This window comes from Patiria miniata, unplaced genomic scaffold, assembly GCF_015706575.1.
Source record: "Patiria miniata isolate m_02_andy unplaced genomic scaffold, ASM1570657v1 HiC_scaffold_29, whole genome shotgun sequence".
Classification (NCBI taxonomy): Eukaryota; Metazoa; Echinodermata; class Asteroidea; order Valvatida; family Asterinidae; genus Patiria; species Patiria miniata.
The window spans coordinates 13,920,991-13,946,416 of record NW_024037068.1 but is presented as its reverse complement, the minus strand read 5'-3'; the positions used below and the strand labels follow the sequence as shown (position 1 = coordinate 13,946,416).

Sequence of the window (25,426 nt, the reverse complement as noted above, 5' to 3'; positions counted from 1 at the left end):
TGAATGAGTCACTGACTGAGTCACTGACTGAGTCACTGGCTGACTGAATCACTGACTATAAATAATGCCCTACACTGAGACTTTTGGGTCCAGTTCTACATGTACTTGGCAAGCCATGTCTTGTTCTTACAAACAGCCAATATAAAAATTGTCTTTTTGGAAAAATACTTTTAACAAGAACATGTTTTAAGATCTTAATGTTCCTAATTCCTATGTTTCTGCAGCAGGAATCACACTTTCCTTGTGGTCGTCAGTTCATGAACTGGCTTCTGCAGACCCTTAACAGGCATGCAACTGTACATTCACAAAAAAGAGGAAATTCCAAAATTCAGAAGACTTTGTACAGTGTTTTTCTATTTTGAATGGCTGAAATGGGAATAAAAAAAGAGGAAATCAGCTGATCCGAGGAAAAGTTGCATGCCTGCCTTAAGTGGTAGACTGGCAACCTGTTTATTGCCCAGCTCACAATACACAACCTGCAACACATAGTCCCTACTGTCTTTTCATTAACTTGAGCAAAGGTCGTCAAAGCAGAAAGCTGCAGTAGAAATTCCCACTGTTCTCTGACTCTTAATCTTAATATCCAAACTGGAGGGCAGTGACAAAACAAATTTAGTGGGAAACTCTCACAGGTTCAAAAGTTAACAGCTGTCAGAACACAGTGCGTCCTTTCCGTGATCATAAAACTCATAATAAATGCAGTTAAAATTACGTCCAGAATCTAGGCAAAAAGGTATGACGTTTCATTCCCGAGTTGCACTACTGATATTAGGTCACAGGGCAACAAGCCAAAAAAGTTGATCAAAATTGGATGACAATTCCTGGAAACTTCAACTTCAAACTCCAAATGGAAAATCGTTTTCCGAGTCTTGGGATCAGACGTTCATGCTTGCAGAGCCAAACCACACATTTCTGATATATCCTTGCATGTAATTTTTATGCGGTCTGTACACCAGCTTATCGGAGCCGCTTTTAGAAGTTGTGACGTGATTTAGAGCAGAAATTGTTGATTGGTCAATAGCTGCAATTGTTTTTTTTTGTCATTTAACAACATTGGGTTACCGAAGACCCGATAGAAGGTGCCCACTGAATAGTCAGAATCTGGAGGTCAAGACGCAGTCTTGCTCATGTCATGGATGTTTGTCATGCAAGCTTCCATTCCAGGTCAATTTCGAGCTTTCACTGAAACTCCTTGTACCCCTCCGCCCCCGTGACGATCACGTCCATCCATATCCGCATGGCCTCGGCCGTCGGAGCCACCAGGAAGAATGTCCGCTCTTTGGTCTTGATGCAGAAGGTCAGCACGGGGTCGGGGCTCTTGTGGGGCCGCAGGTGGTCGAAGTAGACGTCCTGGATGGCCTGGAAGTACATGCCGCCCTTGGGCCGGGACTCGTCCCGGTCCGAGGAGAAGTAGAGGAAGGAGCGCTTGGTGCGGTTGAAGACGAACCAGCGCCGGCGCCAGGTCTTGATGCGGCCGCCCATCTTGATCATGTAGCCGCGGCAGGTGTTGCGAGACAGGGTGGCCTGCAAAGAAGAAGAAAAAAAGACTTGGGTGGAATTTTGACATTGGGGGGTTAACCTGGATGTTTGCCCTTCACTGGTGTTTTGCTTGTACCGTCCAAAACAATCCACGTACAGTGCCGGTGGTGACCTAGCTCTCTTTTCTTTAAAGGTAGAGTACATCACTTGTTATTTGTGCATTTGCTTCATTTGAAGCAATGAAAGTGCTCAAAATCTAAAGAAGGGTGCTAACAACTAACCTAACGTTTCAGCTCAGTGAATGCTGAATATTCGTGAAAATGATATTCTAGGATTTCTATTTCAATTTCCTTGGTTTCATTGCCAGAAATAATTAATAATAATAACATTATAATACCTCCTGGCACATCTCCACATTGTGTCCTGCGTTCTCTATGTGGGCCCTCAGATCAAAGTCATGACTGGTGATCGGTAGAAACCTTGTCAGGGGTCTCGACTGGAAAAAAAAAAAAACCAACAAAGGAAATTTTTAAGAAAAAATTCTTCTACAAAAACATTAGATTTTCAGAGCAGTATCTGTTTTTTTATCACATTGGTAACCAAAAATAAAATGTCACACTCAAAACTTCACAATTTAAAGTAGAGGGTCAACATTCGAAAAACAACTGAAACAAGACAACTGGACTAAACTTACTAAATATAGATACAGAACAGTTTCAGGACCTATCTGGCTCAAAACGGACCGGGGCCTGAAGAGGCGGGGGACTATGGCATCGCCTATCAGCGATCTACAAGCCGGCCATCAGGAAAATCCCTCAACGTTGCAACAACAATTGAGGCAATCAGAGCTCCCCTACACCACGCTCCGGTGATCAGCAAAAAAAACAAAAGGGGCGAACGCAACGCCTCTTCAAGCACTGATCCGTTCCCGCCACCCATTTTGAGCCGAGGAAGCGACCAGGATAGGTCATGAAACTGTTCCCTATTTAAAGTTTAGTCCAGTTGGCTTGTTTCAATCGTCTAAAATTTACATAAACCTGGATGTCTCAAAATCTCCATCTATCTTGGGGGTGAACAGTTGTTTGGATAAATGATATATGACATTTTGTTTTCATAATGTAAAAAGTGAAATTATATTTTTTCTTTACCCTCCCTGCAATGAACCATTCTGGATTTGGCCTTAAGCCACACCCACTTTTGGTTTCTGTACATTTCTTACAGCATACCCTGGTCACCTGACCAAAAGGCGTGATCCAATTGGTCAATGCGCACTAATTGATTGGCAGGTGTATGGTCATTCCATGTGCTGTGATGCCTCCCTCTGCATGTGTCCAACTCACCTGTGCGCTCCTCTGCTTCTCCCTCATCCGGACTTGGGTCTGCACCAGCTCTTCCCTCATGAGTGTCTCCTCCCTCAGCTGGTGTTCCAGGTCTTCCCTCTTCCGCTGTTCCTCCCTCAGGAGCTGCCCTTCGGCTTGTCTTAAGCGATTCTGAAAACATGGTGACAAAATATTCAAACCTGAGTTGTACTACAAAACAAATGCTAAATATTCAGTGCCAAGCGGAGGAAGCTCGATAGGGCTAGAAAGACAAGAGCTTAAGAACTCTACTGTGCTCAGTAGTCAAGCACCTTAACGTTGCAAAATTAACAAGTTCTTCTTCAGCGGATAAAGTAGAACTTGTAAAGTTCGCAACGTCGGGGAACATTAATTTTTAGATTTGTATATTTCTGGTCAATCCAGTCAGTTAGCAGTTTGCAGCAGTCCGATTCATTTTCAGATTAACCCAAAGATAAACCTTTTTAACCTTTTTTTTTCATCAACAAACACGCCAAAAATTACTACACACAGCTTTCTTTCTTTTTTTTGGTAAAACTTTTGTTTTGTACAAAAATCACAATACGGTAAGGAAAAAGTGGAAATTATGATATCAATTTTTTAAACTTAGAACTTGCCGCGACAGTGCTGTTAAGGAGTTTTACTCCTATCTACATCTATAAGCTCTGTTTCTGTGTTTAAGAAGATGTAGGATACAGCAAAGCTACAAAGGTGTTCTGAGCTCAGCGTTGCAGCAAACTTGACAAGCACAAGCCACACAAAGAGGGGGTTTACGAAAACCTAACAAACTGTCATAAAGTATCCTGCTTTTAAAACTTTTAAATTTCTTGACAACAGAAGAACTGAGTTTTATTAACACCACAGACATCAATTGAAAAACGCTGTGCAACCCATGTGTGGCAGTTGGATAAGAAAACAAAACAATGCACAACTGATGAATTCTCCCCAGGTACCGGTATTTTACGATAGATTGAACCGAAAAATAACACCCAGAAGAAGTTTCAGAGAATTTTGCCTGACATTCTTAAGTAGTGCGGCTACATTCCTGATTTTTTTTTAAGTACAAAGGTGGGTGTACCGTAGGATGAAGCTATCAGGCCTTTTTTTTGTAAAATGAAATTAAAAAAAGGCATCTGCGGACTTTTGAAGAAAAAAAAACAAGTTTAAGGGTTTTCAGAAAAATTAAGTAAATTTTCTTATTTCTCATGTGTCGTATGGGTCATTCAGAGATTATTTTCCAGCTCGTTTAAAAGTATTAGAATAAAATGGATCCTGGGCACAATAAAATAGTGGTACCCCAATTACTCAATAATTAACTTTTTTCTATTATTGCTAGGAATGCAACGTGTCGTATGGGATGTAGAAAGTTCACTTTTTTCCCTACAATGAATTTGGGAAGAAAAAAAAAACTCTGGAGTTGATCGGTGGTAAATTCTTTTAGCCAACTTGAAAGCATTGTAAAACAGCTAAACAAAGGTCAGATATTAGGATCTCTCCTAATTTCAGAGAATTTTAAAAATTGATCTATTTTCAACGTTCTAAGGCTTGCCTTCAAAAACGACCGTTCGCGAGGTCAGCGAAGTTGGCAAACTAAATTTGGGCATTAGTTACCAGCCACCAGGGAGCTCGGCAGACTCATTTGCATTGCATGACAATGTGCCTTTGTTATGCTTATTCTCTGCTCATTTGCTACAGCTGCTGAAATCGCATAGTACGTGTACCTATCATACGGGGAGAACGCCCAGCTAGCTATCAGCACTCCGACAAATAATGTGCAGATGTGCAGGCTTTTCTGCGTCGGTGGCATTTGTCAAAACCAGGAGCAAGGCGCTGCGTTCCCAATAAGCCTTTTCGGAGTTCCAACTGCGCGCATTCCTAACCTGTGACAACGCACATTGTTTGTCTCAAATGCCCTTTGACAGTACCCACAATGCACAAACAGCCTTTTTGTAAAGTCAGTGGCGCGATGTTGTCAAAGGCCATTTGAGACAATTTGAGACATTTGAACAATGCGCGTTGTCACAGGTTACGAATGCGCAGTTGGAACTCCGAAAAGTCTTGTTTATGTCAAATACCAACACAGTGTTTGTCAAATTTTGACAAGTTGAAATCAGGTTTGCTGAAATTTGAATGACAATTCCTTACCGCAAGTTTCTCGGCCCGTGGGAAATATATTAACTTGATCACATAACACCCTGCGGTATTCATAATTAATTGCAAATCAAATTAGTATTTTGCCCTTCACCGACGTATAAACACTGTATACTCAGTGTGTTACCTCCCGAGTGAATCACCCCGACGCAAAATTCTATCTTATGAATAATTGCAAATCAGTGTGGAGAATAAAGCACCAAGGATTGCAAAAAAAAAAATTATGGCTAGGAAGCGTTTTTCCCACGAAATACGGAATATGGAATTGCCCACAAGAAGTTTTGATGAATTGGGTAGCAGTTCTACAGCACTCTACAAGCCTTTTTTATTTTTCCAAAGCAGATGTTGGATACAGCAATGCTAGGGTGATGTTCTAAGCTCAGCGGTGCAGTTGCTCGGCTGGCCAGCTGCTTCAAATCAGACAAAGGGGGGATAACTCACGGGGGGTTGGGTTTGTTGGCCTGCTTTATTGGGGGGTACCTGCTGGTTCAGGAGGGCCTGCTTCTCCGCCTGGGCCTCCTTGAGGAGACGCTCCATCTCCGCTAGCTTCTCACGCTCCTCCTTGGTGAAGCTGGGCCTGGGAGAAGGAGGGAGGTGGGTGAGGAAGGGAGAGAACTGGTTTAAGTTTCAGAGTTGTAATCCAGTCAATCAAAATTCAGTCACAAGCGAGGTAAGAAGTTTAATCACAAGTTTATCACATGTCAAGCACATGTCGATCACAAGTTAATCACATGTCAAACACAAGTCAATCCCATGTCAATCACAAGTTAATCACATGTCAAATCACAAGGAAATCAATAAGTCAATCACAAGTCAATAATAAATCAACTACAAGTCAGTCACAAGTCAGTCACAAGTCAATCACATGTCAATCACACGTCAATCACAAGTCAATCACATGTCAAGCACATGTCAAGCACATGTCAAATCACAAGTCCAAAATCAAGTCAATCAAAAGTCAAACATAAATCACCCACAAGCAATAGCATGTCAAGTCACAAGTTAATCACGAGTCAAATCACAAGTCAATCACAAATTTCAGGTGAACAAGTCAACAGACAATCACAAGTAAAATGGACGAACAGTGCAAAGGCAAGCATTGCCACAGTTCATCTATACTGGGCGACTTGTGGTTATCTTGCGAATGATCAATGATCTTTATTTGATTACACCTCGGAGTTGGATGAGTTTTCAAACAGTGAACTTCTCATCAATGGAAAAAACTGACAAAGATCCTATACTAGGATGGCTGGTTTGACTGTCTGCAACGTACGAATCTATGAATGCACACTAAATGGGAATATAAAAGGCTTGGGAATACCGATCATGTTTTACCTGCAAAATGTTGACATCTCGTGACAGACCTTGTCAAAAAATATTCACTATGCACAACGATACAAGGCTACAAGGAAGGCAATGTTTTCATCGAGTCAGTCACAACTCATCATGGGTCCTCACCAGTGTTGTAGTCGAGTACTGTTTTCCGAGTACAGAGTACTGCCGAGTACTTAGGTTACTTAGGTTACTTAGGTTACCGAGTACTCGTACTTGTACTTCCGAGTACAAGTTCAGGTCTCCGAGTACTCGTACTTGTACTTCCGAGTACAAGTACGAGTACTTGTATGCCGAGTACGAGTACTTCTATTTCCGAATACGGCCATACAACAAATGGTTCATTGTGCATTATTGGCCCAGGCCCATGTCAGACCAACACACAGACCCACTCACGGCTAGCTATTAAATGTATTTGTCCGGCCTTGCACAGATAAAAATCAGGAAACTTTGATATCTCTACAAACAATCAACCATTTCCAACTGAAATTATTGATAATAAAATAAGGCTGTGGTAAGTCAAGCTACACCATTTTTTTTTTCGAGTACTGTTACTCGAGTACGAGTACTTTGGTGATCGAGTACAATTTCGACATGTCGAGAACGTGTACTTTGCTGCCCGAGTACAAGTACCGTTGTTTCGAGTACGAGTTGAGTACGAGTACTCTAAAAAAAGTACTCGAGTAGTACTCGAGTATGAGTACCGAGTACGAGTACTACAACACTGGTCCTCACAGGTCATCACAAGTCATCGAGTCTTAAGTCGGCTCTGACAGGGGCATTCCTTGGTCATTTTTCATCCTCTGCTACTTGTGACCCGACTTGTGAATCTGACTTCAGATTACAATTCTCAGTAATGAATTTTGTAATTTACAAGGCACGTGAATTGACCCTTACCCTGTGCTGAATGTTCTGGAAGGTGTGGAGTTCCCAGAGTACACCCCGGACGTCTCCAAGTGCCCCTCGATACTCTCGAAGCTTGAGACACTGGCGCAGTCGCTACTAGACATCACCGCGGCAGGCGAGTCCGCACCCAAGGGGGGATGGGTGGGGGAGCCGGCCGACTGACGCGGGGTGCTGTACAGGGAGCTACTGGGACTGATGGTATTCGGGGCACCGGTTTGCTTTGGGGAACCGGGCGTCAGCAGCTGCTGCTGTTCTCGTTGCTTCTGTTCCTCCCACTGGATCGTGGCCTCTTTCGTCGCCTGGCGGCAGAGCTCCTCCAATCGGTGGCGCTCTTCCTCAATCAGTCGGTCTCCTTTCAGTGACCAAAGAAAAATGGACCAAAATGATGGATTCAACTTCCGCAGTTAAACTTCAACACTTTTTCTTGAGAATAATATTGCTCTATAGCATTGTTGGCCTCTTGCGTGTGCCTGTCGCTAACCTTCTAAGTTTTATTTCCAATGACTTTATATAAAAAAAAAAAGCTCGCAGTAAGAATTAACATGGAAGATTTTTGGCCTGAACTCATTCCTTAAAATTAAAAATGGACAAATGAGAGCAATATTTTATCCATGTCATTCTCAAGTATCCAAACTGCATCGCACTGTACACATCTGTAGAATAGATCTTATACATGCATGACTGAGAAGCTTATCGGCTCTTCGCGCATTATGCTGGAAGAATTTGTGATTGAAAACAACAGTTGCCTCAATGCAGCCATAAATACGGTGTAACGCCAGTGCATAGCGATCCTATTTAGTGTAATACAATGGACTTTTTTCTTAATAATAATAATACAAATAATTATAGTAATTACCGGAAATGGGTCATTAGGGAAACTTTCCCATAGACTTGTTCACAACATTTTTCAAACTTCAATGTGCCCTAACCCAATATATCCTTGTCCTTTTGCCACGAATTTCGGTATGTTTACTAATTAGACCACGAGCAACAAATGTAATCTAATTGCGACGATAAAATTTTGCCTCTAAAGGGGGCTGCGACATTAAGGAGACATGAAAATGTCTCTCTAATGACCGATGTCTCCCACCGTTCGAAGAAATTACGATACCTTGTCTCCTTAATGGTACATTTAGTCGTATAACTATTATTATTACCAGGAATGGGTCATTAGGCAGACTTTCCCATAGACTTGTCCCAAATTTTTGTTTAACTTAAATATGCCCTAACCCAATATTCCCTTGTCCTTTTTCCACGAATTTTGGTACGTTTACTAATGAGACCACGAGCAACAATTATAACCTAATTGCGACACTAAAATTTTGCCTCTATAGGGGGCTGTGCCATTAGGGACACAGTTATGTGTCTCCCTAATGACCGGTGTCTCCCTATTATCGCAGAAATTACGATAACGTGTCTCCCTAATGGTACATTTAGTAATACAACTGTATTTATAAAGCACCTTTTCCAAAGGATACAAAGCGTCAGGGGAGAATGCGAACAAAACCCTAAATGTGTTGATCTATGATATGAGCATGTTACATCAGAACAAAATACAGACTACAAGGTACGATTAAAACAGATGTGTTTTTAAGAGTCCCTTAAAGGGAATGTACAACATTTGCTTTTGCTGCAATTTTCAGAAATAAATGGATTTGAAAGATTAGTACGCTATAGCAAATATTTTTTATAGATGCTGGAAAAAACCAAGAAAACCAATCATGTTCTTGTAGTCTGGTTCCCTGACCCCACTTAAGATGAAACGGAGCAATTTATAGACTTTGGGGAATTGTAAGGTCAGAGAATCAGTCTAGCAGGCTTGTACCCCTTCACAGGTGTGTAAGCAATTGCAAAGAAAACGCAGAATAACTAATTATGAAAAATAAGAAGCAGTTCTTGAAAAAAGCCAGTTTTCTCCAACGCTGGTCGGCCGACCAGCGTTGGAAATATATCATTTTTCTTGAAAATGACAGCACACCAGGAGCCACGATTTTACAGGATGCTTGAGACTGTCAGTCCCTAGCAATCCAACAAGGTATTTCGTGATAATTTGATCATTTCGTTTTGTGATGTTTGCAAATGTTGTATCTTCCCTTTAAACTGTTTGATTGAAAACAAACTGTCTCAGACTATGTCCTCCTCTCTCTCAATTTATCCTCATCGCTAGAGGACGCCCTACCTTTCTCTTCCAGCGTCATGCGGCGGTGCCGTTCGATGTCTCCCAGGGTGTCCCCCTTACGAGGCAGGCTGTTGTGGGAGGAGGCCGGGGACAGCTGGCAGGGGCTGGAGGAGGAGTCGCTGGGCGGGCCCTTGGCGGCCCCTCCCCCTTTACTGTTCCTGGGCAGGGAGTTGAACTTGCGTGTGGCTAGGAACTCGTCACTCAGGGACATCTCTGGTTGAAGGCGCAGGCGACGCTCGGCCAATTCCCGGATCTTCTTCTGCAGACATTTTTTTAAAATAAATATCCGTTATCTAATCAGGCTTTATTTCTAATGGTTGAGTGCAGTAAAAATTGAACGAAGAAATTGACTGGAGCGGGTTTTGAACCTGCGACCTCCGGTTTGCCGTTCCAGTGCTCTACCAACTGAGCTATGCGGCTCCCCATTTTGTCACCATCTTTGTTTAAGGGGCAATTAGTCAGAAGCCATAAACCCGTATATGCTGTTTAGCCAGGGATCCTGCCCAAAGTCACGATGCTAGCAACATTATCAATCCTTCAAACCTGGGAAACAGCAAATGAGGATCTCTCCGAGAGGATACAGCTTTTTGTTAACACATTTTCAAATAAACCACGAAAGGAAACTGACTAAGTGCTCAATTAAAAAAGAAGAAAAAAGGAATGATCATGAATTTTCAAACTGCTAACCAGTTCTGGTGTCTCCTCCTGATCTCCAGTTGACCTTCTTGAGTAGTACATCACCAAGCTGTTATATTCCTTCTCGATGCCTGCTAATCGTTCCTTCTCCTGCATTGAACCGATATAATGAACACTCAACCACCATGCTAGACCAGAGATCTGACCTCATATCACACGTGTACATGAGGACAGGCTACAGCGTTGTGCTTCTGATATCTTATTGGTTGCTACGCTAGCTGTGCCCCCTTCCCTTCAGTTTGATTGGCGTACTTCTCTTGTACACGAAAACATAAAAATTGGACAAATTTTTCGGCGCTACGAGCCGTGAAAATTGCCTTTCGTACAAATGAATAATTAATTAGCCATAATTCCAAAACCCTTTGACCTACAGTCATGAAATTTGTTGGGTATGTTCATGATGAGTTGCTCTATGCACGTACCGAGTTTCAAATTCTTTTGTCACTCGATGGCCGAGATCTTGGGGGGGGGGGGGGGGAGGCGGAATCCCCCCCCCCCCATCATCTCAACTTAACCATGCATACTTCACACGGTGTAGCATAGCACGAATGGAACCAGAAGTTAACGTAACTTGAGTGTTTATCCAATGGGCGCTTGTAATAAGTGGTGCGCGCTTGTATGATGGTTTTACTAACGAACCGGAATGGTACACTCATAGGTATTTAAATTACATGTACATGTAGGTTGACCCCTACGTCATAGGTCAAGCTGACAATCGCCGCGCTGACCAGAATCAAGACTTTAAATGGCTGTCCACAATAACCTGCCATTTTGCGTCAGCGTTCAGACTACCACCAAGCTTGCTGGGGTCAACTTGCAACGTTATATTTGATAAAGCTCCAGGTATCACAAGACATGACTTCTGATGGAAAGGGAAAATACATGTAGGAAGAGAGCTTGCTTTATTCATTCAACTGTCTATAATAAACCTGATATGGCATAACAGCGCCCTCTACTGGTTAGGCATAGGGCCCATTAAGTCCCATACCTTGACCAGTTCCTGCTCCGTGGCCTTCTGGTCGTGCTCGAGTTGCTCAGCTTTCACCTTGGCGTCCGTGATGACGTGGGTCATCTGCTTGTCAATGTCCGTCACGTTCACCTGGACATAAGATGAACACAAGAGAGCGGTATATATAAACTTCAGTTCCTTACTCTCCCTCTCCCCCCAAAAAATTTAACAAATAAAATAAGTAATAAAGAAATAACTTACCTGTCAAAAAAAAGGTCATCAAATTGCATTCATTGAAACTTCGGACATTTTGGCTGATTCCGGTCTCTGTAATTATTTAGTTGGAAAGCTGATAGAGGGACTGAGGACTAGTCTAATTTCCATGTCTCGTATGCATACATTTCATGAATATTGCACCAATGATGAAGCCTGTTTTACATGTAAGCTATGAATCTGAGTCTAGTCCTCACTCGACAAGCGATAAAGGCATTTATGTATCATTGTTCATTCAACTAGATGAGGGTAAGTAAAAATAACACACACAAAAAGAATCCCAAATGGAAGGAACAATTTTTGAATGAGTTTTGCCTGTAGCACTTTCAAAATCTAGGATAACAAAGCTTAATTAATGAGCTTTCTTTCAAGCTACGGCATTTTGAACACAAACACCATTTTAAAATTCTGTCCACGGATCACAAAAAAGGTCCGATGAGTTGTATATGTATAATAACTTGTGGTGAATTTGTGGTGACTTATGGCTGACATGTGTTAACGCATGTATGACTGACTTGTAACGACTTGTGATGACTTATGATTGACTTGTGATGGCTTGAGATGACATGTGATTTACTTAAGCTTTGACTTGTGATTGACTTATGATTGACTTGTGCTTTGACTTGTGATTGACTTGTGATTGACTGGTGATTGACGTGTAATGACTTGTGATTGATTGTGATTTGACTTGTGATGACTTGTGATTGACTTGTGATTGACTTGTGATGACTTGTGATTGACTTGTGATTGAATTGTGATTGACTTGTGATGACTTGTGATTGACTTGTGATTGACGTGTGATTAACTTGTGATTGAATAGTGCTTTGACTTGTGATTGACTTGTGACTGACTTGTGATTGACTTGTGATTGACTTGTGATTGATTTGTGATTGACTTGTGACTGATTTGTGATGTTTGTGATGACTTGTGATTGACTTGTGATTGACTTGTGATTGACTTGTGATTGAATAGTGCTTTGACTTGTGACTGACTTGTGATGACTTGTGACTGACTTGAAGAGAACGTCTCCTGCTCACCTTCCTAGTCTTAACCTTCTCCTCCTCCTTGGACTCCTCCATGCTCAGCTCCTGCTCCATGATCTCCCTCTCCTCCTCAATCCTAGCCTCCGTCTCCAGCTGCTGGAACTCCAGATCCTCAAAGCGCTTGCGCTCCTGCTCCAACTTCTCTACCTCCCTCTGGTATTGGGACAGCAGGGCATGCTTGCGGGCTGTCTCTCCTATGGGGCATGCCTGCAGCTGCCGTTCTGTTTCCAGGTGGACCTGCTCCAGGTGCTGGAGGTGGCTGCGAGCCTGGTCAACTTGCTGGCGCTCCTAAAAGAATTTTAAAAAGAAAAGGGAAATGTTTTTTGAGAACACTGGAAGAAAACTGCACAGACTAGTACAGTTTTTAACAGACAACCACTACGGAATCCACTGGGTTACCTTAGTAGAATGAGAATTTTGAGCAGTTACTACTGGTTTTTTTGGTCACACAGGGTACATTTCTCCATCCAAAAAGGTTTGAAATGCAGAATATGACCAAGGGTCATCTTTTTCGGTCTCATGGAAGAAGAATTTCTGTATCTGACCAAGGTTTATATTTTTTGGATCTGACCTGGGATAATAGTTGAGTCAGACTGTGGGAATATTTTTTTTTGTATATGACCAGAGGATATTCTTGCATATTACCAGAGGGAATATTTTCTAAATTTGATCGGGGGAGTATTTTGCAACTGATCAGGTAAAATGTAACATCTGATTTGGGCAATATTTTTGCCTCTGAATACTAGCAAATATTTTTGCATTGTCAGTGGTGTTATTTTTTTCCTTCGATCAGAAAGATAACATTTTTGAATGTGAATTGGGGAGCATAAAAGTGAACTGCTTCAGCATCAGACCAGGAGTATATTTTTGCTTCTGACCAGGGGTAATATTTCTGCATCTGACCAGGGGTACTGTTTTTGCATCTGACTAGGGGCATATTTTTGCTTCTGACCAGGGGTAATATTTTTGCTTCTGACCAGGGATAATATTTCTGCATCTGACCAGGGGTATATTTTTGCTTCTGATCAGGGGTAATATTTCTCCATCTGACCAGGGGTACATTTTTTCGCCTGACCAGAGGTATATTTTTCCATCTGACCAGGGTTAATATTTTTGCTTCTGACCAGGGGTAATATTTCTCCTTCTGACCAGGGTTAATATTTTTGCATCTGACCAGGGGCATATTTTTGCTTCTGAGCAGGGGTAATATTTTTGCTTCTGACCAGGGGTAATATTTCTCCATCTGACCAGGAGTATATTTTTGCTTCTGACCAAGGGTAATATTTCTCCATCTGACTTGGGTTACATTTTTTTCTCCTGACCAGAGGTATATTTCTCCATCTGACCAGGGGCATATTTTTGCTTCTGAACAGGGGTAATATTTTCCTGCATCTGACCAGGGGGTATATCAGAGATATATATGTATGTTGATTATTATTATTTTTCTAATCACGGACCCTCTCTCGTTGCTCTATGGCCTTTCTGGTAATACTGTGCTTGGTGCGTTTGAGCGTGCCTATCAGTTCTTGCTGCTGCTGCAACTGCGTCAGCTCGCTGCGATGTTCACCCTCGAGGAGTGCTGCCTCAATCTCCATCTGATCATGTGAGGATCATGTGGTGACCATGTGGCAACCATGTGATCACCATGTGACAACCATGTGATGGCCATGCAACGATCATGTGAGGATCAGTTGAGTGTCACATGATTGACAGACACAGAGCCAGACAAGACAACGATGGGTTGGAACATCGAAGTAGCAGTCACAATGAAGGTAGGAAGGTAAATTGTAGTGTATTAAGAGTGGAATTTTTTTGGTCATGCAAGTAGATGAATTTTAAAGTTATTGAAAAGTACACACGTGGTAATGCGAGTTTTTAATTAGTGGATATTGGGTTGTTAATTGCAAAGAGAGGGTTCATGTCATGAATTTTACATTCCAGGAAATGTGGAAAATGGGACAGATTTGGGACATGCCAACATTTATGCAAATGAGACAGGCAATGTGAGACGGCAGTGTGTCAAAACATGAAAGGAAAACAGTGGCAAAATAGAAATTGGTAAAAATTAAAATTAGAAAGGAAGTAAAACATATCAACCGATCCACGTTAATCAGATTGAACAGATGTATGTTAGAAGAATAAAGGATAATTTGAAGGAAAAATGGTTAAAGACAGTTGACATGACGATGACGACAAACACAACGTAGAAATGAGAAAAGTCAAAGAAAAAGAGAGAAAAGTATAAAAACAAAATTAGGCGAGAGATTTTGGCAAAAACAAAATATGCGCAAACAAAGAAATTGAGCTGCTGCTTAAAATTTTCAGATGAATTGTTTTTGGTGAGTGATGCATTTGTTATTAGATGGCTCTGAGCTTCGAGTGAATTTTTGGTATTCTTTTTTTTTTCACCACTGCAAAATTTCTTGTCCTCGTAATTTTCAGAATTATCATCAAACTGATAAATCAGCTTTTCTACAACTGGTTTTAAAACGACATTCATAAATACCTAACACAGTTTCCTATGTGAAGGGCTCTCACATGGGTGGTTTTAAACGGTTGATAAAACACTGGTTTTAAACACTTTATTCCTGCACCGCTGCATTCTGCGCCACATCATCCAGTATGTGTGCCAACCTCCTTAAAATAGATTTTTTAGCACTATCGGTACTTGCACAAGGCACGTATCATAGACATAGCAGGGGTGTTTCACAAAACAGGAGGTCAAATTGGTGATCCAAATCATTGGAACATTGTGTTTTTTTTTACTGTTTTGACTGAAAGGTTTTTATGAATGGGAACAAATAGTCTTAAACAAGGACGTTTAAAACCGGCTGGTAGTCTGGACGCAGATAGTGGCCCTCAGCTTCAAGGCCCCTAGCCGGTTTTAAACGTGCTTGTTTAATACCAGCCAAGCACAAATTTATTCCATAAGCAAATGTATGCTCTGTGAATTCACAGTTCGCTTTTAATAAGCATCTGTTTGAACTGCAACGCAACCCATCACCACTGCAGCATTGCGACAGCACATAACAAAAACCAGTGTCATGTGATGACCATGTGACAACCATGTGATGGTCATGCGGTGGACATGTGACCCACCTCTCTCAGCATCTCTGATTCCTGCACCTCAAGGTCGTCCAGTCTGCGCTCCAGATCTTCAATCTTATGGATGGAGTCCGAGCGAGCCTCTTCTAGCTTAGCGATGGCCTTGACGATGTCTTGGCCACTGAGTTGCTATGGAAATGGAGAAAACATTCTCATTTTTCGTGATGCACTATTCTACAGTATATACAAATCCGGGCACGTGATGACTGTACACCCATGTGGCCCCCTTCAATGGAGAAACCACTGTGCAAGCTATTGTTCAAAGCAACTGCCCCGTGATAGACAAGCACCTGCTTCACCATTGAAGGGGACCTTCGAGTATTGGTCAATACCACAATAAACTACTTCCAGTTCAAAACAGAGCCAAAGGAAAATGCAATACTTCATGGACCAATCACATAGGCTACCGGTAGTTTGAGCTTAAGCGGCCAGTCTTTGTTTAACCCTTAGGCCAAAAAAAAAAGTCTCTGGTTTCTGGTATGCGCGCGCGTCGCCGTAGCCATGCGCGTCGGCAAAATGAAAAAGGTTTTTTTTTTCAATGAAAGATGATGTGTCAAAACCGCCAAACTCTCTGGTTTGACTGGAATCCTGCTGCTGCACAATTTAAACGTGTTTTTAGATTGGGTTATGGTCGAGAATAAGCTTGATGTGGCCTCTCTGGGCTCCCATATATTTGCACTATTAGTTTAGTTGGGCACAATTTGCAGTCATCAGCCGACATTTGAAGCAAAAAATATCAGGTAAAAAAAAAAAGCCGCGTCGCCGCATCACTTTTTGGGCAAGCTCCATACCAGAAACCGGAGACTTTTTTTTTTGGGCCTTACCCTAACCACACAGGTTCTCTATCAAACGAAAATACAAAATTAGTGTTATGACTAGGGGCTGTTATGGAGTACAAAAATAAAGTACAAAAATAAAGTACAAAAATAAAGTACAAAAATGAAGTACAAACAAAGAAGTACAAAAATGACTTGTAATGGTTTGTGCATTTACATTCATTTCCAAAACATATCACCACTGCTGAGCAGCTAGTAGAAATATCAACAGCAAAATTCATTCAGTTGAAATGGCTGTATTGGTTGCTGACTTGCTATGGGTAAAGCATGATTTATCAACAGAGAAAATGTCATGACCTGGGCCACACTGATACATAACGCTTTGATAGTGAATAGAATCTAAACAGCTTAAAGGGGCACTAGGTCCTGAAATCCCCCAAAATTTCATGTTTTGGATTGTTTACTTAGCCTATTTCAAACATCTGGTTGAAAGGAAACCAACCTAATGTCTTACCGTTCCCGACAAAAGACCAAAAAACCCCGCTTGTTTACATCAGACACGACGGAGTACGAATACGTTTTTCGTGTCGTTCTCAGTGTACGATATACACGTTGTGTGTCTCGGGAACAGCGGCGACCAATCACCAATGCAAAAAAAAAGTGGTTTCTTCAACGTCCGCAAAAGGCGAACACTACGCATACGATTGAAATCACAACTAGCATCCAAACAGCTCGAATTTATGGAGTCGCAAAAGTGGACCCCGAAATTCGTTCTCACATGCATATTACTGGAATAACACAAAAACGCCGAGTTTTGAAAGGATAGTTGTGTGGATGTTTATATCCTACTTTTAAATGTTATTTCCGATTATCATCATCTCGTTCAAAGCGCGTTTTGTAGCCCAATCGGGCTGTTCCAGGACCTAGTGTCCCTTTTAGACATCCGTACAGTCTGTACAAATACAAATGCAACACTTTTCATTTCAGTAAAATATAAAATTTCACTGACAAGCTGAGGGGACTAACCTTCCCTTCGGGGCTGAGCGAGTTCTGGTCCTGCACTCCCAACCGCGGCGGTTTCGGGGGTGGTGCGGGCTCCACTTTGATCTTTGGCATTGTGGCGGCGTCAACAGAGGGCACTTTACTGCCGTCGTCCTTCAGACGTTCATACCACACGTTCTGATTACTATTGGGTGACGTCGGTGCTGGGACAGACTGCTGGATTTTTGCAGGAGTCTCCTGAATCGACGTGTTTGTCCTGACGATCGGTGAATCAACAATAACTTTGATACCCGCGTCAGATGCGATTGATATCGGACTGGCGTCTACTGCTGCCCGCCGATCGTTGACGGGACTGCTTGTCATGAGGGGCTTCTCAGTGTTTTGTTGGGGGAGCTGTTTCTCAGGGGATGTTGGAGTCTCTTGGGCGGACTGGGTTGGGATTTGAGGGACGGGGGCTGCAGTTGTCGGCTTCCCTCCTCGTTCCTGGGCCTCGTACTCGGCGCAGATGTTCAGGATTTCTTCCATTCTTTGCCTCTCCAGAGAGGCCAGCTTCTGCGCCTCTTTCCGCTCTGCCACGGCCTGAATGTGAATCTTGCACAGCTCCTTTTGTGTCTGATCTTCAAAGTCATCTGGGTCGACAATCAGCGTTTGGCGGATGTCGCCGTCAGTCGGGGCGAAGAACCGCTGGTCTTGGGCGGTTGGTGTGGGGTTGGAGGAAGGTGTCGGTGTCTTCTGAGACTCTTGTCTGGTTTCCCGTCTCACGACGGAATTGGCTGAGCCGGGCGCCTCACTGCTGGCGGTTGAGTCTGTGGCTTTGCTCCACGAGGATGTTGACAGTGATGACGACAGACTGGTTCCGGAATTATCTGATCCGGTTGAGTCTTTGTCCGTGGTTGCTGTCATGGTAGTGCTGGTGACCGTTGTGAGTGAGGTAGAGCTCAGACTGGAGTCGCTGGACGATCGTTCGCCGTCCGCCCGCCGCGTGGGTGATGTAAGGGCGTTCTTATTGCTGTACAGACTGCTTTGTCCCAGCTTCACTCTTGTGGGGGACTGGGGACCGATTTTATGGTGGTCGCGCTCCAGGGTCCCACGTGGGCTGGTCTGGATGTGGAAGTGCTTGCGAGTTGGACTAGGGCTGTTGTTCCGGATGGCATCCTCAAATTTCGACCTGATGGTGCTGACAGGGGGCTGGTACTCACTGGTGGCATTAGCCTCGCTGTCTTCACCATCTATATTGTCATCCGTAATGGCCGTCTCTCGGATGTCGCTGTGGTTGGCAAAAAACAAGGGCGAGACGCTGTCGCGGTGGTTGCTGCCGGCCTCAGGCCACATCTCGCTGCCGCTGGAGTCTGTCGAAGAGGTGCTTGGGATGACGTCGCGGGGGTGGTTCAGATAGTCCTTGTCAGGCGAACCGTCAAGCAGCGCGTACTGGTTGCTGTAAGTCTCGTTCATGAACTCGTCCTCCGTCGAGACCTGCCGCATGATCTCCTTCAACTCAGCTTCGATAGTCTGCTCTAAGTGGCTTGAGCGCGTTGTGGCAGCATTATGGTTGCTGTTGGCATTACTTCGGCCAAAGTTCACTGTGGGGAAGGGCTGCACGCGGGGCGGCGTGTACCCGTTGGTTGTTACGCCGTTCGTGTTGGGCCTCGTGTTGGCATTGAGGCGGTCTGTCGCTGTAGTCTGCTGGCTGGCGGTGTCACCTCGCGAAGTCTTCTCCTTCAACCGTCTGGCCTCAGAGGGATTGTTGAATCGGAAGAAGCAGGATTTGCCAAAGCACAGCATAGCACCTGCATAACAATGAAAATAAGGAATATTCAAAACTTGTTCATGAAAATCAAGTTTGAAAAGCCTGAACTATGACAATGTGAGTCTGTCTCCCTAACTTCCAGGATACAAGTATTCCACTAATTTTGAGTTGGAAACCATCCATAATTGTATAAGTCTGCAACTTATAAATAGAATCACCATGGGTAGATGTTAAAAGCCCACTAGTCAGTTTTTTTTTCTAAATGACTTACCAAAATATGGAGAAAACCTGACCAACGATACAGAAAGTCAACAGGTTATTATTTCAACAACCCACAAAAGAAATTGTTATTCAAATAGGAAGAGAAACCCGTTCAAATCTAGCTCGGTTGGGACCTGCAGGATTTTCACTGATTCCTTTTTTGGATGAATCATATCAGAGTGTTGACAACTTGCAAAAACCTTATCAAGCTTGTAGGGCTGTGCCAACCATACCAAATATTAGAATACTCGATCAGCAGCCGAATATCCGAATGGCATTTTTTTTCCAATTCAAATATGATGAATCAATGATGAGAAATGATGAAAAAGTCATGTTTATAATCATATCTGTGGCGTGGTTTTATAGTTTGTCAAATACCACACTTTTATCAAAAGTCACTTTTGTACATAATTTCAGAGCTTCCGTAAAGAATATTAGCTCAAATTTCATCTTTGAAATCTGTCAAAAAAATATCAGCCATTCCACTGACAGTTCCTTGTATTCTGTTAACCCGCCCTCTCCGGCTGGCAAAATCAACAAAGCCAGCCCAGCAGTCAAAATAAATCAAGTGACTGTTTTAAACAGTTCAGTGCTCTTCTCTCACATAAGGCAGGATTGACTGGTAGTGCTTGTTACGAAACTTGATAGAGCTATGCTTTGGCTGTAGGAGATTGGTAAGCCAGCTGTGACTACCAGTTACCTGCTTTTGTCTGGTGATGGAATATGACTAGTCACAGTGCCTACCGGTACAAGAAATATGATCTGATTGTTGGTGACTAGCCTGTGTAAAAGGCGTGGAAGGGCAAGTGGAATGAATTTTTGATTGTCTGTGACTGATCAAACAGAAGGGTGGTATAAGTTGTCAATTTTCGACAAGGTCAGGCGAACGCAAATCCCCCTCAGTGACCATTTTAAGGCTGGATCAAGTAAAACGTGATCATCACATTTTGCACATCAGAATATTTTGAAGAAGTCAAAGTTGGAATAATCAAATGCTAAATTAAGTAAGATTTGAGGCTTTGCATGGTGGAGATGAAAGGTTTGCAGAAACACCATGTGGGAATAATTTCTCAAACTAAGAGAATGGTTCTGAAAGGAACCAGCGGTATAAACTGAACGTTCCGGTCAGTGTGCTCTGACCGTTTTCAGGAGTCTAAATGTTAACTTATTCGAAGATGTACAGCCCTACAAGCTGGCATGTCTAGATGATAAGATTTTAAAAATTGCATCTCAAGCTTAATCCTGCCAGGAGCAAAAACTTAATGGAAAACCAAAGAGTTAACGGCACAACAGATTGAGATACTACCTCAACGGTACTCTGGAGAGCGGATTTAAAAATACCTGCCACATGCCGACATGTGACAATGGGAAATGAAACATTTCCAGCAAATTAACAACAGACGCTATGTGAGCAGAACTCTTGCCTCACAGCGGCTGTAAAAAAATCACCCACGGGAACATTTGCGAAAGAACAAGAAAATAACATGGAACGAAAAGAGAAAACAATCCTTGTTTTGAAGCAGGTCGTGAGGAAATGAGGACATTGTCAGGGCTGGGTTTTAATGAGGCAGAAAAATGTGACCTGCCATGTCATAATGAGGAATACGTTCCACCTTGGACTTTTCAAGTTCTATACATCACGTTAAAGGGAATATACATGTACATCATTTGCTTTTGCTGTAATTTTCAGAAATGGATGGAATTGGGGGGTTGGAAATATATAACAAATATAGTTACACTGACTTTTTTGAGGTTTTGGGTTCGAAAATGCTATAAAAACCAAGAAAAATAATCATTTTCCTGTAGTCTGGTTCCCTGACTCCATATAAGAAGAAACAGAGCAGTTTACATACATTGGGGAATTGTAAGGTCAGGGAACCAGTCTAGCTGGCTTGTAACAGTTCATAGGTGTGTAATCGATTGCAAACAAGTGCGATGGTCAATTGGGGCCAGTATTTGAAAAAAAGCCAGTTTTTTTTCAACGCTGGTTGGCCGACCAGCGTTGGAAATTGATACAAAAATACCACTTTTCTTGAAAATGACAGTATACCAGGTGCCATGATTTTACAGGATGCTTTACACTGTCATTCACTAACAGTCCAGCAAGGTATTTCAAAATGATTGGGTAGTTTTATTTTTTGATGTTTGCAAATGTTGTATTTTCCCTTTAACAAAAATTATGTTTTCCCATGAGAATAAACATGAGTGCTGTAAACTATCAACTGAAGCATTTGCAAAGGGCAGGAAACTGTTGAAGTTCATCCAAAGGGCAACAGAGTCTAAATGTTTGAAAGTTGCAGGTGCAGGGTCTGATTGTCACAAGCTCAAGAAGGGCAAGGCATGCTTCTTAATTCCCTGACATTTTAGCAGCTACCAATGACGTTAATGTCATGCTCCGAGTCCGAGATGAAGGGAAATCGAGGAAATCAAGTGAAACAATCTTGGGAACTAAAAATACATGGTCTTTTGCGGAGCTCACCCTGTGCACGGATCCTCTACACAAGGATAAACGATTTCCCCAAATTTCTGGTTACATGCGGGATGTGTTTTAGATGAGAATGGAAGTGATGTCATGATGACGTCATCACGATTTATGTGACATCACATTATATGGGCATTTCTTTTTCAGGCCTATATGTGACGATCTGTAGCTTTGATTTGGTTGAAGCTTGGTATGTACTAGACTGTGATGTGCTACTGATGAACTTTTAAGTGACGTCAAGATGACGCCATCAAACGAAATATAACGTCACACTGAAGGCGCATTTTTATAAGCCTACAGCTTCCGAACTATTGGCACTGATCAGTATGCAACTTTCTTCTGCACTTCTATGTCCTATCAGTCTATAAGATAATACAAGAATACATGTACAGCAAAAAATTGCCGAAACAGCCATGTGTTTGTCACAGGCGTAAAAAGTATCCCTCCTTATTCTTTTTTAGATTCACCCCGCAAACCTTTATTCTGATTCAAAGCATCGTCTTGAATATTCATTTTCATTGACCAATCACTTTCGCCGTTACCACAATAGAGATTCGGAATACGGGGCGCGGCCCGCGTTAGCGCCATTCCAATGCTAACCGGAGCCGAGGGAACACCTTGTCCTAAACTGAGCTTCCCTTTCCCGTATTTTCATCTTTCAGTGTGAGAATAAATCACCACATCAGAACTGAGAAGCCGAGTCCTCTTCCCCTTTATAACTGACTCCAATAATACCAAGGGTCACATGTTTGTCCACACACATCTAGTTTCACATGTTCCTCTGAGTAATGTGAAAATAATGCAACTTCTTTTCAGAATCAACTCTTGAGGTCCTTAAAGTGCTGTAGTCAAGTTTATCACAAGTCCAAACAAGTCCTCACAGGACCTCACAAGTCCATCACAAGCCATCCAGTCCAATCAACTCACAAGCTACTCAAATGAACACTGACAAAAGCATTCCTTTGTCATGTTCATCCCCTGTTACTTGTGACTGGACTTGTGATAAACTTGTGACTGGACTTGTGATGGAATTGAGGACAACGTTGTTGTCTATACCTTGTTTAAAGCTGGAGTCATTTGCAGCTATCCGAAAAGTAACTGGCGTCATTATTGTTGAAAAACATTCTTGGTTGAAAGATAGTAAGGGGACTAAACTCCGTGTGAAATTATTCTTTCTGGCAAGCTTGAAGAAATCAACGAAAGAAGGCATTTCAAAAGGTGCTTCTTAAGACGCACACGTAGGAAATTTAAATTAGTAGTTCATTTCGTTATTCGGCGAAGCGCGCGCAAGCATTGGCACGACGCACACGCAGTTGCTATAATTCGTCGGATCAGTGCGCGACATCGCGTAGCTGCAATCAGCTCAGTCAGAACGTGTCTTGGACGCTGAATTCAGGCCCAATTCAAAACATGATTCAGCAACTTTTGATTTGAAATTGAGATCCTAGAATGCTGTTTTTCTCGGAATATACAGCTGAAGCTGAGCTGAAACTTCATCAGGTTAGTTGTTCAGTATCCTTCATTAGATTTTGAACACTTTTGTTGCTTCAAACGAACAAAATGCACAAATTACAAATGATGGACTGTATCTTTAACCTCTGTCCATTGTATTACCTTGGGTGAGTTTTGTCGGCTCTGTAGCCGGTTCCCCGTCCACGGTGCACGGCCCGATGGGGATCAGCGTAACCACATTGTTCCTGTTTTCGATGCAGCACTGCTCGGGTCGGATGTCCTTGCCCTGGATGACGATGTCCTGGGGGTTCTTGGAATCGATGGTGCCTATGCATGTCTTGCCTGAGGTTGGGTGAGGTTGAGATAATTAGAACGTTATGTATGTGGACACGTCTGCCTGAGGCTGTGTGAGGATATTTGAAGAATATTACATGCGTACATGTACTACATCATATAGAAGTTTACCTGTGGTTGTGTGCTGATGTTGTGTGATGATGCCTCGCATGAGGTTTTGTTTGCGAGGTTGAAATACAAGAAATTAATGTACAAGTGTGTATGCACACACCTTCCTTGAGGTTTTCTGAGGCTGAATTACAAACAAATTATACACATGTGAGCATGCAGTGTAATGCGTGTACATGGACATGTCTTGACTGAGGTTGTTCGAGGATGAGTTTTCTAGAAATAATTTGGATGCACATGTACCTGCCTTAAATGAGGTTTTGCGAAGTCGAAATACAAATAAAATAGTGTGTATGTGTAAAATGTGCACATCTTGTTTGAAGTGGGGTGAGGATGAGGTCTCATCAGGAATAAACTTGTACATGTACCAGGTACCGGGTATGTCTTGCTCGAGGTTTTGTGAGGTTGAAACACAAGAAATTAGTGTGTACCGGTCCAGTACCGGTATGTGTGCATACACACAACTTGTCTGAGGTTGTGTGAGGATGAGCCAGGAAATAACATGTTCATATCTTGCTCGAGGTTCCGTGAGGTTTAACAGATCTCTGTGAGGTTTAATAAAAGATAGGAATGTTGCTTGAGGTTCCCTGAGGTTTAATAAATGGGGAAAAAAATCCTAAGTGTGCATGTACTAGTACACTGTACACATCTTGTCTAGGGCTGTGTGCAGCCGAGATAAAAGCCTCCCTGGCTGTTGCCCAGCGAACCAGCAATGTGTTTTTTGTTTCATTACCTTCAGGCAGCGGCAGTAATGTGATGGCCGTGCTGACCCGACTCCCGCCCAAACTGACCAAGTGAGGGCGCTCTGACTGGACCTTCAGGGCCTTGCCGGTCTCTGTCAACTCCAATGAACCATCCTAAACAGAAATGAAAACCCACACAAATGAAATCCCCAGAAAGGAAATCTTTGCAAAGTCGGTAATAATCACAATCAATCAAAGTCAATCAAAAGTCGATCAGCCATTTTAGGTTTGAAATGCCATGTTTAGAAAATGGACAACTACAAATGCACGGCAGACGCTTGCAGACTGACACATGATTCTAGAAGTTTGATTCTGGAAATGTTCTTGTTTTTAAATACATGTAGTGTAGTTCTCTCTGTAGTCATGTTAAAAAAATGAGGCAATAACTTGGGCAAGCCAACGATGGACTTCCAAAGAATTTATGTCTCCAGTGAATGGTTACACATACCGGTAAGTTAGGTACTATCGTAAAACACTGGTTTCCATGGTTACACAGATTGGAAAATTTAATTATTGGCTGCCATAGTAAAACACTGGTTGGCATGGACAAGCATTACATTCACTGTGTGGACTTCCGAACAAAAGATGTCCACATAAACCAGGTAGCAGCGACGTTGTGTGGACTTGCCCACGTCCACACAAGGTTTCCCCCTCTCTGGAAAACAGGTTTAGAGGCATTTTGGGGTTAGGCTTATCCATGGCAAAATGAAGAGAAACACTAAAGGGAATCACAGAAAAAAATTTGGGTTGAAAGAGTTTTTGCAGTTTGAGAAAAATGATTTTTTTTTCAATGGTTTTTCTTAACTACACGAAAAGGAAGGAATGTCCACACTACATGTAGGTATGTACGTAAAACAAACATGCGTGGTGACACATTGGTTGTCATGGTTACACATCCATTGCCATTGGTTACACATCCGTTGCCATGTTTACCTGTATGATCCTCTGTGTGCGTTTGATGCTGTCCTCCCAGCCGCTGTTCATCCTGAGGTCGTTGAGCTCCTCGCTGGTCAGCACGTGGTCTGTCACTATCAGCTCACTACTCTGCATG

General features: G+C 42.5%; 1 protein-coding gene across 1 annotated transcript; it reads right to left on the bottom strand.

The window, feature by feature from the left end:
- Positions 1 to 430: 430 nt before the first annotated feature.
- LOC119735599 (pleckstrin homology-like domain family B member 1) lies at positions 431 to 25,426 on the bottom strand. The gene is made up of 14 exons (XM_038209364.1): positions 25,309 to 25,426; positions 24,366 to 24,489; positions 23,333 to 23,512; positions 17,253 to 19,015; positions 15,445 to 15,579; positions 12,340 to 12,633; positions 11,069 to 11,179; positions 10,072 to 10,170; positions 9,385 to 9,643; positions 7,197 to 7,557; positions 5,409 to 5,544; positions 2,820 to 2,969; positions 1,877 to 1,975; positions 431 to 1,524 (listed from the first exon to the last, which is right to left on the bottom strand). Exons 1-14 carry the CDS (start codon positions 25,423 to 25,425, stop codon positions 1,180 to 1,182), a joined length of 4,173 nt encoding a protein of 1,390 aa, XP_038065292.1. The 5' UTR covers position 25,426; the 3' UTR covers positions 431 to 1,179.

Coding starts and splice junctions, on each gene's coding strand:
- LOC119735599 (XM_038209364.1), bottom strand. CDS start 25,425: ATGCAGAGTAGTGAGCTGATAGTGACAGACCACGTGCTGACCAGCGAG. Junction 15,580..17,252: donor CGCTCAGCCCCGAAGGGAAG/GTTAGTCCCCTC, acceptor CCATTTCCATAG/CAACTCAGTGGCCAAGACAT. Junction 11,180..12,339: donor AGAAGGTTAAGACTAGGAAG/GTGAGCAGGAGA, acceptor TCTTATGTCCAG/GTGAACGTGACGGACATTGA.